This window comes from Cyprinus carpio, chromosome B18 (genome assembly GCF_018340385.1).
Source record: "Cyprinus carpio isolate SPL01 chromosome B18, ASM1834038v1, whole genome shotgun sequence".
Taxonomy (NCBI): domain Eukaryota; kingdom Metazoa; phylum Chordata; class Actinopteri; order Cypriniformes; family Cyprinidae; genus Cyprinus; species Cyprinus carpio.
The window spans coordinates 18,674,387-18,686,982 of record NC_056614.1 but is presented as its reverse complement, the minus strand read 5'-3'; the positions used below and the strand labels follow the sequence as shown (position 1 = coordinate 18,686,982).

General features: G+C 36.7%; 1 protein-coding gene across 4 annotated transcripts in view; it reads right to left on the bottom strand.

The window, feature by feature from the left end:
* Positions 1-12,596, bottom strand: part of zc3h18 (zinc finger CCCH-type containing 18) — a 32,541-nt gene that overhangs the window by 2,712 nt on the left and 17,233 nt on the right. For 2 of the 4 annotated variants that reach the window (XM_042744180.1, XM_042744181.1), the window contains exons 10-18: positions 7,278-7,463; positions 5,838-5,963; positions 5,613-5,708; positions 3,997-4,236; positions 1,496-1,612; positions 1,185-1,381; positions 640-830; positions 455-554; positions 203-299 (exon numbers count right to left, since the gene is read on the bottom strand). In XM_042744180.1, the coding sequence (XP_042600114.1) occupies positions 203-299; positions 455-554; positions 640-830; positions 1,185-1,381; positions 1,496-1,612; positions 3,997-4,236; positions 5,613-5,708; positions 5,838-5,963; positions 7,278-7,463 (1,350 nt within the window). The remainder of the gene's footprint in view (positions 1-202; positions 300-454; positions 555-639; positions 831-1,184; positions 1,382-1,495; positions 1,613-3,996; positions 4,237-5,612; positions 5,709-5,837; positions 5,964-7,277; positions 7,464-12,596) is intronic. The other 2 variants (XM_042744182.1, XM_042744183.1) reach the window with 2 other exon arrangements.

Here is a 12,596-nt window from a genome sequence, read left to right as displayed (position 1 = left end):
GAATATGAGAACTTTTATTTATACAAACAGACCCATATTAAAAAGGCAGTTAATAGCTCTCATGCAAACAAACCAAATCAACAAATTAACAAAATAATTAAAATATTTTTCCCTACATGAACATCAATTGATTACTGGAAATCACCACATATTTGAAGGGATATTCAGAAAGTGTGACTGAAAAGAAAGTGGCAGTGGGTACCGTTCTCCTTGTGGTGGCATGGGCCGAGGACCCTGTCCTTTGGGCCGATCCATTCTGGGGGACAGCGGGGGTCGACCTGGCATCCTCCTGTCTCGACCTACAGAGATATCAGAGCGTAAAGTTTGAGGAGATCACTGTGAGGTGCACATCTGACTGAACTTCCGGATATCCTTTGAGGAAAGAGCTTAACCACAAGCGTTTTTCTGGAGGGGTTTTCTAATGGACAGTTAATGTGCATGTCGTTTTGTTTACCTCTGTCAGGCGAAAGCGCCATCCTCTTGCTGAGAGGTGAAGGGGGTCGCTCTTTATCGGCAGGAAAGTACCTTTTCCTATTGCCCCTGTCGGTTTGCTGCTGGTCAAAGAGGAATAAAGTCGTCATTCAACCATCGTACACTTCTGCGCAGCTACATGACCCTAACGACACCTTCCCCATTTACCTTGTTGAGCAGGGTGAGTTTAATGTCCTTATGAGAACCGTATCCTCCTGGAGGGCCCATAGGAGGCGGGTGCATAGGGTGACCTCTGTTTCCGGATCTAGGCATGCCAGAGCTGGTTTTTGGCGGGAGACCGGAGGGGTCCACTCGTTTTCGCTCATCTTTGAAAGGCTCGTCTTTCTTTGGCGGTTTTCCTTTAAGACACACCAAACAAATTAGAACTGTTATTTTAGCAATATTTATATACTATTCAAGTATTTAATAATATTTTGACTTACTGTTATTTTAAATTTTCAGTTCTATTTTTATTTCAATTTATGCGCTTCTCAATAAGTTTATATATATATTTCTGTTAAGGTGTATTTTTATTTCAGTAGTAGTTCAGCAGCTATTTACAAGGCAATATTTATATATTTACAAACTTTAAGTTTTTCATGTAATATTTATGTTTTGTTTAACAGAGGCTTCATTTCGGTTCATGATTTTTAGTTCACAATAACACCACTTATGTTAAAATGATATTAACGGCCTGTTGGAGGCCACAGTACCTCTGTCTTTGTTGGGTCCCTTGTCCCGTGGAGGGCCCCTTTCCTTGCGGGCATGGCCTGGAGTTGGTGATTGGGAGCTGGCGGAGGACACAGGGCTGGCCAGGTCAGCGTACATGTCATCAGAGTCGGCGCTCCTGACTGAGCTGCTGCTGGAGGAGGCGGATGAGACAGACGAAACGCTACTGACCGACAGAGACCTGGGAAACCACATAGACAATCTGTGATACCATGATATTTGCATTTGATTTTTTTAATTACGAGAACAGGTAAAGATAGGTTTGTTTTTTCGACTGTCTCTGTGCATTGCATACCTAGATTTGTGGGAGCCGGAACGAGACCGGGAGAGTGAGGCGGAGGAGGAACGGGATCTCGAGCGTGAGCTGGAGCCAGAATAACTGCTGCCACTTACACTGCCACTCACTGTTGGTCTGCCGGAGAATCAAACAGGAAGAGAGACACAGAAACATAATAAAATGTTGGTTTAAACACTGTAGATGAAACTAGTATCACTAGTTAGTCCAGTTCAAGAATAAACATCTCTTTAGAACTTTTAATGGATCATTAAGAAACTCGTGAATTATAGGTTAGGTTCAGTCTAATGAATCCTTCATTTACCCAACTAACTGAATCCATCTGAACAGTTTCTGAATCAATGAATCTGATAATGAAGCTTCAAGGGTTCAATCAGACCACAAAGTATTTCTGTAGTCATTACAAATCTGCAAATGAAAAATCCAAAGCAAAGGGAAGAACACACAAAGCATCCATCGCACATGATGTTCTTCTGCTTCACAGCACAATGTTCCTCTTTGACAATAACAACTATGGACACTACAATATAAAAGCTTAACAGAAACCAGTTCTCATAATGTAAATGTATCTACAGAGAGTAATCACTACAAACTTTTTCAAATAAATGCTGTCCTTTATAACATTCTATTCATCAAAGATCCTGATAAAAATGATCACTGTTTCAGTGTTTCCAGAAAAATATTGTTTCTTGAGCACCAAATCAGCAAATTGGAATGATTTCTGAGGACACTAAAGACTGGAGTAAAGGGTGCTAATTTTCAGCTTTGCTACCACAGGAATAAATCATGTTTTAAAAAACAAACAAACAAAAAAGTTATTTTATATTGTAATATTATACTCTATTTATAAAAAAAATTTATTCTATATTTGATTAAATAAACACAGCCTTAGTAAATATGAGAATTTCCGAACCAAAAAAAAAAAAAAATTGAAAGATAAACGTCACATGCCTTGACAGCTGAGTGAAGTGAAAGTACATACAGCTGGCATTCAATTAGAGAAAATCTGAACACACAACAAAAAAACAAAACAAAAAAATTCCCTACCAAAACAAACAAACATATTTCCCTCCCTCCTTTTTCTTGAATGTATTTTTTTTTTTATTGTTGAAGGGTTTATCCTATGCCCTATTGTCTTATAGAGCTAATATAACATTACAGAACTAGTTTCTACATGATCCTCGCATTTCAAAATGACAGCGCGCAAAAAAATATCTATCCAAACAAAAGGGGTGCAGAATATTTCAGTGACTTCTCAGTGTAGCATGTCCTTCATAGACAAGAATGATGCTTCATAACGGTGATTGGTGATCTTCTTCCTATTTTCAACATTTTAGAGTGGTGGAGAAAAAGCGAAAGAAATCTTGTAGACACCTACAATACTCAACCACAGAGCAACAACCTATACGTTTTGCATGGGCAAGCACCAGCCACACTGCCTTAAAAAAATAATAACAAAAAATATATATTTACTAAATGATATTAATATCAAATATTAAAGGTTTGTCTGTATCAGATGTGCTCCTAAATGCCAACAACATCTGGCCAAATGCCAATGACATAATGACAACTATGATAAGTCCACAAAGGCTTCTTTGTTCTGAAGCATTGAAACAAGGTGGACAGGAGATTTTCCTGAACACCCACACAGGGTATTCCACATCCACAGTGAAACTTCACTCTCACTGCTGCAGATCACAGAACTTTGTCACATGCTGCTTCCCTGTGCTGAAAAGCGCCTTTCTAGAAACTCACTCACACAAACACAGAACACTGTTCATTGGGTAATGGTTCATATGCAAATACACTCAAAACACAAATGTCAAAAAAAAAAAAAAAAAAACAACCACAAAAAACAAAACAAAAACTCAAGCACACTATCAAGTCACAAACAAAATCTCCAGCTCTTATGGTGATGCAATCCTTAACCTTAAAGAAAATATTCTGCTATTAACTACTAACCCTACTAATGTCATTCCAAATCCCTTTGACAATTTATACCATGAAAAACAAAGTGATTAAATAAATTAGAAATAAAATAAATATTTAATTATACAATGTTTAAAACATGATTTAAATATTAAAACAGAAAAAGTATAAATTCATGGTTTCAAGCCTTTTGTGAAAAAACAAAAAACAGACTGAATTCAAGGAAATAGAGAACATTTTAAGTCATTATTCACCACTTAACATGCCACTAGCCACAAATATAACCATTTTCAAACAGACATCAAACTCTCTTGGTTGAAAAGACCACTATTACTACATTATTTTGCTCTTTTGTTATTTTGGAACTTGACAGTCGTAGCCATCATCACCTCACGTGCATGAGGGAAAAACCCCTTTGCATTTTACAAAAGAAAAAAATGTGAAAAAGTTTCCAAGGACATGAGTAAATAATTACAGAATTTTCATTTTTGGGTGAATGATCCTTATAAATGACCAAACAAAGAGCGGTAGTGTGTGTCAGTGGCAGAATGAACACGTAACGCGTGCTGTACCTGTGAGGTGGGTTATGCTGTTGACGCTCTTTCTTGCGTCCTTCTCTCATGTTGGGTGGTTCTCTCGGCTCTCTGGGTCCAGGAGGTCGTCCAGCTGGACGGGGGTTAGGGGGCTTTCCTGCCTCTGTGATTGGCTTGGCTGGTTTCCCTGGCTGTTCAGGCAATGAGGGACTGGGCATGATTTTGGGGGGTCCTTTCTCCCTGCGAGGAGGGGGCAGTGCACCAGGCTTCAGTGGGTGGCTGAATGAAAATATGCATTTGCATGTGCATGCAGTGAGTAAATGAGAAGAGCAGTACTGACAACTATAGCTAGAAATAGGCAAAACACTAAAACTTGTTCTGATATAGACTAGTATACTGCCATTCAAAAGTTTGGGGTTGGTAAGATTTCTGAATGTTTTTTTAAGAAGTCTCTGGGCTATTTTACCATCTGGTCACTTCATGCATTTTCTCTACCTGATTGTGAAAAGGCCTTGCATAAATCCCCTACGAAATGCTTTCGAGACTGGTTTAAATACGAAATACGATCGCTCAAACCACTTCAGGAGGTGGTCTGGGACGCATTCCAAATTAAACACTCCAAAAATAAAAAAACAAACATGTTAAAACCACATATTAAAATCTAAATGACATCACAAAAAGACAAAACAATAAAAATACAACACCTATATATGCAAAAAATCATGTTACCGTCAGATATGACAGCGATAATGCTACACGCATCGCTGCAGATGAGCTCTTCAGCAATCAAACACACAAACTGCCACAAACGAAACTGAAAGTAAGCCGCAGATGCTAAACAAAAAAATCATCTTTATTAAAATTAGTGAGACTAAATTATCTTACGAATACTAATGCCATGCTCTCACCTATTGTGGTTTTCGATCTTGAAATTAGCTCATGATGAATAGAATGAGTTGATTATTAAACACAAAATCATCTTCATTAAAAGTAGTGAGACTAAATTATCTTACGAGTGCTAATGCCATGCTCTCTCCTATTGCAGTCTTCAATCTTGAAATTAGCTCATGATGAATAAAATGCAGTGCATATCTGTTGCTTTCTTTGATGTGAACTGATAAATTTGCATATAGTGCAGGAATCGGAGAAGATCGGATTTCATTCACATAGATATCCGATCACTAAAAACACATTAAGTGACCAGGTGTAAACAGGCCCTCTGATGCTCACCAAGTTTGCATTTATTTGATCAAAAATACATTGAAAACAGTAATATTGTAAAATATTAGTACAATTTTAAATTGTCTTTCTATTTTGATATATATTGTAATGTAATTTATTCTGCAAAGTCACATGACCCTTCATAAATCATTCTAAAATTCCCCCCCACCCAAAAAAAAATCTTAGTGAAACATGATTCTTTGAGGAACAGAAAATTCTTCTGTAACATAAAACAGACTTTATCATCATGTTTGATCAAGTTAATGCTTGCTTTCTGAATAAAAGCAATTTTAAATATATTTAAATATACAATATTAAATATACAAAATATTTAGTTCTTTCAAAAAAAAAAAAAAAAAAAAAAAACTTGCCAACCCCAAACTTAGTGGTGTATAAACCAAATGTGTTTTGAGAGCATGAGGGTGTGTATTTACCCTTTCAATGCACCAGTAGGCTGATCAGCTTTGTTCTTATTAGTGTTTCTTTGTGCTGAGGGGGTCGGGGAGGGCGAGGAAGAGAAGGATCGCGATCTAGACAATGGAAAGTAAAGTTATTAGTAAAAGCAAACAGTCACAGTAAAAGTCAGTGAATTATAAATGTGGGATACTGAATGTTCTCGAAGTCATTACAAGATATTGTTGTGAACTGTGATAACTTGCCTAGAGCGGCTTCCGCTGAAAGAGCTGTGCTGAGAGGAGTGACTTGAGTAGGAACTCATTGAAGAAGAACGAGATCGGGAAGGGGAAGAGCCAGAACCCGTAAATGATGAGGATCGGGATGAAGACCTGGAAAATTAGATAAATGTATAAATAAAGCATCACTGCTTAGCTTAAAAAAAAAAAAAAAAAAATTAATGTATTTACTCATCCTCCTGTCATTCCAAACCTGTATTTCTTCAGACTTTTTATTCTTCTGGAATGTTGATTTTGTCCATCCATATAATGAAAGTCAATGGGGTCCAAAACAACATTGGACCTCAATGAAAGAGACTTTTCTCAAAATATTGTTTTATGTTCTAAACATTTACATTTAGTAGATACTTTTATCCAAAGCGACTTACAAATGTGGACAATAGCTAAGTTTCCATCCAAAGATTCAAATTAAATGTATGCGCAAAACTGGAATATTGCATAAAATGTGCGAATAAAGCACCGTTTCCATCGAACGAGTCAAAGAGAACAAAATTGTCACTTCCTGGTAAACTGTGGCACTAAATATCACTAAGAATATAGGAGAAGCCACTGAATATAATAATTTTCACATATAATATAAATTACAGAGCGAGCAGACGTAACGCAATAAATGCTGTCAATGCTTTCAGAGGTGGATGCTGCTGTTTGGGAATGCAATCGTTTAAGACAATTAACAGAAATACTTTGACGAGAGACTTTGCTCAGGCATTTCAGAATGACCACTACAACATATAGATGCTGTGATTGAGATCGGTCTGCTATTAATAAGTTATCCCGTCTCATAGCGCAAAGTCACATGACTTTTTTGATGTGCATGGAGGAATTTATGTGTTTCCATCATAGTTTATGCGCATTTTTTCTTACCGGATAAAAAGTTTATCTTACTCAAATGTCCGCAAAAGTTTTTTATGCGCATTTTTAGAATTTAGGCACATCTTGGCGCTTACATCCAGCATTTTTTAATGCGACATTCCAAAATGCGCATAAAATTAGGTGAATGGAAACGCAGCTAATGGAAGCAATCAAAATCAAATGCTATAACAAGTCACAGTTAGCTTAACACGTACACACACTTTTTTTTATTATATGATAAAAAGAAAACAGATAGAATAGAAAACGAATAGAGCAAGCTAGTGTTTTTTGCTTTTGTTAAATGTATAAATAAATAAAAAGAAAACAAATAGACAGAATACAAAAAGATTAGAGAAGCTAGTGTTGTAAGAGTAAAATTGAAAGTTTCAAATTTTTAATTCTAATTCTTTGTTTTCTAACAAAACAAAGTCAAACAGGCTTGGAATGACATTGAGGGTTTTTCATGAACTATCCCTTTAACTTGCAAAAAAGTAGGCAAAGTTTCCGTTATCAAATGACACCAATGTCTTAATGGTTCCAAGGCAGGTATCTTACCTAGACGAATTGGAAAGGGAAACTGAAGATCCGGAGGGCCTGTGTCGTCTACGGCCACGTGGAGGGGAGCCCATGAGACCAGGTCTTCTCCTAGGGGATTTAGACCTGCGCCATGGGTCTTTCCATTCATCTGGCCTCTTGGGCAACGGGACCATCTCCTTCTTAGGTGGTGGCTCCATTGGCCCTCTGAAAAGAAAAACACGGGGATTTAGATAAAAATTTTACCTATACTAGGGGTGCAACGGATCGTAGATGATCCGTGATCCGTATGGACCAGGCCACATGGTTCAGCACGCATGTGATTCGTGGATTAACTGTTAAGTTTAACAATCATAGAGTTAAAGTTTATCATTTGCACATGTTTTGTCGCATGTTTTAGCTCGTGTGCTGTTTTCTGTGTGCTCAGCCGCTGTCGCACACACCCAGAGTGCGCACACGCAAAGAGAGAGACACCGCGTGAACACCGAATTGATTCCTCTTTCACATACACAAAAAGTTAAGTAAAAAAAAAAAAACAGTCTTGGCGAATATTCTAGTAAACACAGTCGGTTATGTCTTAAATGAACGTAAACAGCTGCGAAAGAAACCGGATGTGTGTCAGTATTAGGTCTGTGTGTTTGGTCTTAAAGAGACAGCAGCCAATAAACACCTCTTCTGTCTGCTAATCAAATAACACCACAGCTTTACCAAATACTAATAATACATTTTAATTGTAATGCGCCTTTCTTACACTCAAGGTGCTTGAACACTATAAAACAACAATAAAAGAAACAACACTACTCCATAATAACAATCACAAGGACAACACAATGACAACGATGGCAACAACAACTGTAAGATTATAACATAAAAGCTTCACTAAAGAGATATGCTTTGTGTAATTTCTTAAAACAATCAAAAGAAGGAGCATTCCTAATAGGAAAAGGCAGAGAATTACACAACCTGGGAGCAATACAAGAGAATGACCTCCCACCCATAGTTTTGAGTTTACAACGAGGCTGGTACAGAGTAAGAGAACCAGCAGAGCGGAGAGGCCGAGATGGTGTAGACACTGTGACCAAATTACAAATATGCTCTGGGGCCAGCCCATGTACTGCTTTATAGGTTAAGATAAGAACTTCAAAATCAATATGTGATTAAACTGGAAGCCAGTGTAGTTGAGAAAGCACAGGAGTGATATGACTGCGGGATGGTGTGTAAGTTAAAACATGATCAGCTGAATTTTGCACATATTGCAGCCTTTTAATCATATTTGCAGGTAACCCTGCAAAAAGAGAATTACAAGCCTGGATGTTATAAAGTCTTAAATAAGCCTTTCTGCATCAGGCATAGAGAGAAACGGTCTTATATGTGCAATATTCCAAAAATGATAAAAAGCTTCTTTAGTAACATTCTTAAAATGAGTGTTAAAAGTCAGCTGTGCATCAAAAATCACACCCAAATTCTGCACCTGTACAAAAGGGAAAATCTGGCACTCATCCACTGTAAGTTTATCTATTTATAGCAGTTAAAGTGCCAATCAGAAGAACTTCAGTTTTTGAACAGTTTAACTGTAGGAAGTTCGGTTTCATCCAGACCTGTATTTCCAGTAAACAAGCAGATAGTTGAAAAGTTGAAAGTGCTGATGTAACATCAGGTTGAGTACTAATGTAAATCTGGGTATCATCTGCATAGCACTGATAACAAAGACCATACTTTTGAATAATCTACCCAAGAGGCAACATATAAATGCTGAAAAGAGTAGGACCCAATACCGACCCCTGAGGGATGCCCTGCCGCAATGGAAGCTGACCAACTACCACACGCTCAAGAACCTTAGCAATGAATGGCAAGTTTGAGATAGGCCTATAATTAGACATGTTGGCGATATCACTCCCAAATTTTTTAAGAACTGGTTTGACTGCTGCTACTTTAAGTGCTGGGGGAACAATTCCTGAAACAAGTGAAGTGTTCACAATCACTTTAATACGAGGAATAATAACTGGCAGACACTTTTTCCTAACACTAGTAGGAAGTGGATCAAGTATAGAAGATGAAGAATTAAAAGAAACAACACGTTTCTTCACGGGGGCAAACTCATCCAGAACAGATGTAAAGGCAGCATTATATTGGTCAATGGATGTCACAACTGGTAGTTCACCAATAGAATGTATAAAAGTGTCTAGGTCAATAGCTCTGATTTTTCTAAAGCAAATTACATGCTCCTTGGTTGTTTGCGGAGAAGGTTAATATGTATTTAATTTGTGCGGTGAGCACTATAGTGTAATTTTACACTTATTAAATTTCTGCACCTGAATACTACTGTTACTGACTTTATTTGTAACTTATGTTGTAATCATCTAATTTGTGTAACTGTTCTTGTTTTTTTTACTGACTTTAATAGTTAAATTTTTGCTGTGGTATAGTACTTCAAATAAGCTTTCAGAATTTATTTATTGCTGATCCGAAAAATGATCTGATCTGTGACTTAAAATCCGTAATATGATCCGAATCGTGAGCTTTGTGATCCGTTGCACAACTAACCATTAGCGTGACTTTCTTTAACGTGACAAACATCTCAATGATCTATTTCCTTTAAAGAGTTTTAACATTTGCAGTTCTCTTAATGAAAGCGAAATGTTTACAATTAGCAGGTAGTATTTCCACATTCTCGGTCAAAGAAGCTGTCATTGACATGGCAAAGTCAGCAAAGATTTGTCGTCATTTCATCTAGACTCAACAGAAGCAAAAGTCTTCCTTTAACAAGAATATACCTGTTCATTTCCTGAAAAACTATCGAAACCCCCCCAAAAAATGCATGCCAACTGACATTATCAAATCACCATTAGGCAACAACATTAAGCAATGTTAACATTAGATGTCATGCGTTAGTGATTTTACAATGTTTAAGTGTTCACAGAAAGGAGCTGCTATAGAGATTAAAAAAAAAATTCAAAATGAATTATTTCTGATGAAATGACTGTAGTAAGTAAACTGCAGTGTTTCAAAGTAATTTTATATGGAGGCGGCAGACTATATCCTCTTCACTGACTTTGGAAATCATCCAACTCTTCATCAGGAAGCTAGAGCTGAGAACAAACTTCTCATAAAGTAGCGTCAACCGTCTCATTATTTGTACTGTATCACTTCAGAGGCCTGTCTTTGTACCCAATTTTATGCATGACTTTCCCACAAAGCAGATCTTGCATAAACTCGAAAACCTGATTTGGTCAGCTGTTGTTCAAATAAAATGTATTAGCTTTATGCTGAATTACTAAATTACCATCATTGTTGTCTTTATCCCACTTTATTTGCACCAGGAAATCTAGTATTCTCAGGTCACGTTTACAAATTAAAATATTAACATTAACATTAAATCAGTTGGCTACCATTCAAACACCACACCAGAAAACACAGGTAATATGAATGAAATGGAGAAACTACCTCATGTTTCCTACACAATTCCTGTTTTACATAGTAAACCGTTGTTTTCCGGCAACTAGGTATCTAGTTTATAATCTTTGTTAATGTCTGTTTCCCTAGGAAGAGCCCTAGACTTCCCTTTGCTTCAGTTCAAACAAGTATTGAGAACTGTTAATAGTATTTCAAAATAATGGCTTAATATTCTTGGTTATTGCTGGCTCTCCAATAATCCCAAGTGGATGTTCATTTTATCTGGATATTCAGACCCGGTCTGAAAAGTTCCTCACCAACTTCCAGCCCACTAAATGTAGTGAGCAGACCTTGGACAGTTGCGGTCATATCGCCTGACCAGCTGGCCCTCCGGTAGTCCCATATGCAAGTTTCATTTCTCTGGATATTCCTTGTTTATTTTTACCAAAGCCATTGGACAAAAGTTCACGTTTGGGAGTTTTTGAAAAACTGGCTCATTAATCCTTGGGTTAATTAAAGATCATTACATTATGCCATTAGTTAAACTCAGGGCATTCCACATCATGTATACTAAAGCATGCCTTCTAATGTGTAACATGATCCAGCCTAGGACCTGGAATGTCCTTTTAGGTGATGTCAGAGAGTAAACAAACCTGAGGCAAGTGTTGCAGTGTACCTAAAAATAGCACAGACACAGTAAACTATTTTTAGAAGTGGAATCTGAGCTCACCTTTAATTTCCTGTTTGTACGAAAAAAAAGGAAGCGGATCTTTCCATGAAGAGAGATTTTATGCAGAGCAGTAACGTGGCAAATCCCCAAATAAAAAATGTAATTCAAGTAACAGAAAATGGAAGACAGGTGTTTTTTTTAATGGTTCCAAGTATTTTATCGGATAAGTCATAATTAAATATCCTGTTTCACTCTTAACAGTGTGAAAATCTGATCACAAAAGTTATCTAGCAGTTTGTTAAAATTACTGCACACAATCACATTATTCAAAAGTTTAAGGCCGGTGAGATTTTTGCACCAAGGCAAAATTTATTTGATCAGAAACACAGAAAAAAGTAGTAATATTGTGAAATATTAAAATTTTACTCCAGCCTTCAGTGTCACATGATCCTTCAGAATTTTAATATGCTGATTTGGTGCTCAAAAAACATTTCTTATTATTATTACTATCAATGTTAAAACATTGTGCTGCTTAATATTTTTCTGAAAATAATGATACATTAGTACAGAATTTATTGAATAGAAAGTTCAAACAAACAGCATTTATTATAAACAAATCTTGTGTTACATTATAAAGCATTTACTGTGAAACTGGATCAATTTAATGCTGAATAAGTGTTTACTTTACAACAAAATGTAAACCACATTTTCAATTTATTAACTGTACACATGCTTAATGCATTTTGTCAAATGCATTATCAGGAGAAAAATAACAGCTACAAAATATCATCTGGAATGTTTATAAACGTCAGCACGCACGTAAAGATTTACATATTTCATAAGTGCTCCATAGGGCATGTGTCAAACAGCCCAGGTGTTTATCTCATCAAAACCAGCATGCTGTCAACAGGGAGACACCAGACTTTTACCCTTATTTATGTGATGGGATGCCCTTGTCGTCATTTTTAACAGTGTGAGTATGATAGACATCAATCTTGTGCTGAATCAGAAAGTTCCAGGTCACACCACAGCTAACAGAGGTTAGGAGCTGTGTCACCTGACTAGCTTCAGGCCTTTCCAAGTTTCACTTATGAGTTAAGACTTCAAAATGTGTCTACATTGCAAGAATATCTTTAAATATTACACACTTGCATTATATTCTGACTGATACAGAATGATTCCTGCATCTATGGCAGAATTTAAAGAAATTAACAGGAACATTTAAGATACATAAAACCATAGAATTAAATATAGATGGCAATAAGATTAATGACTCA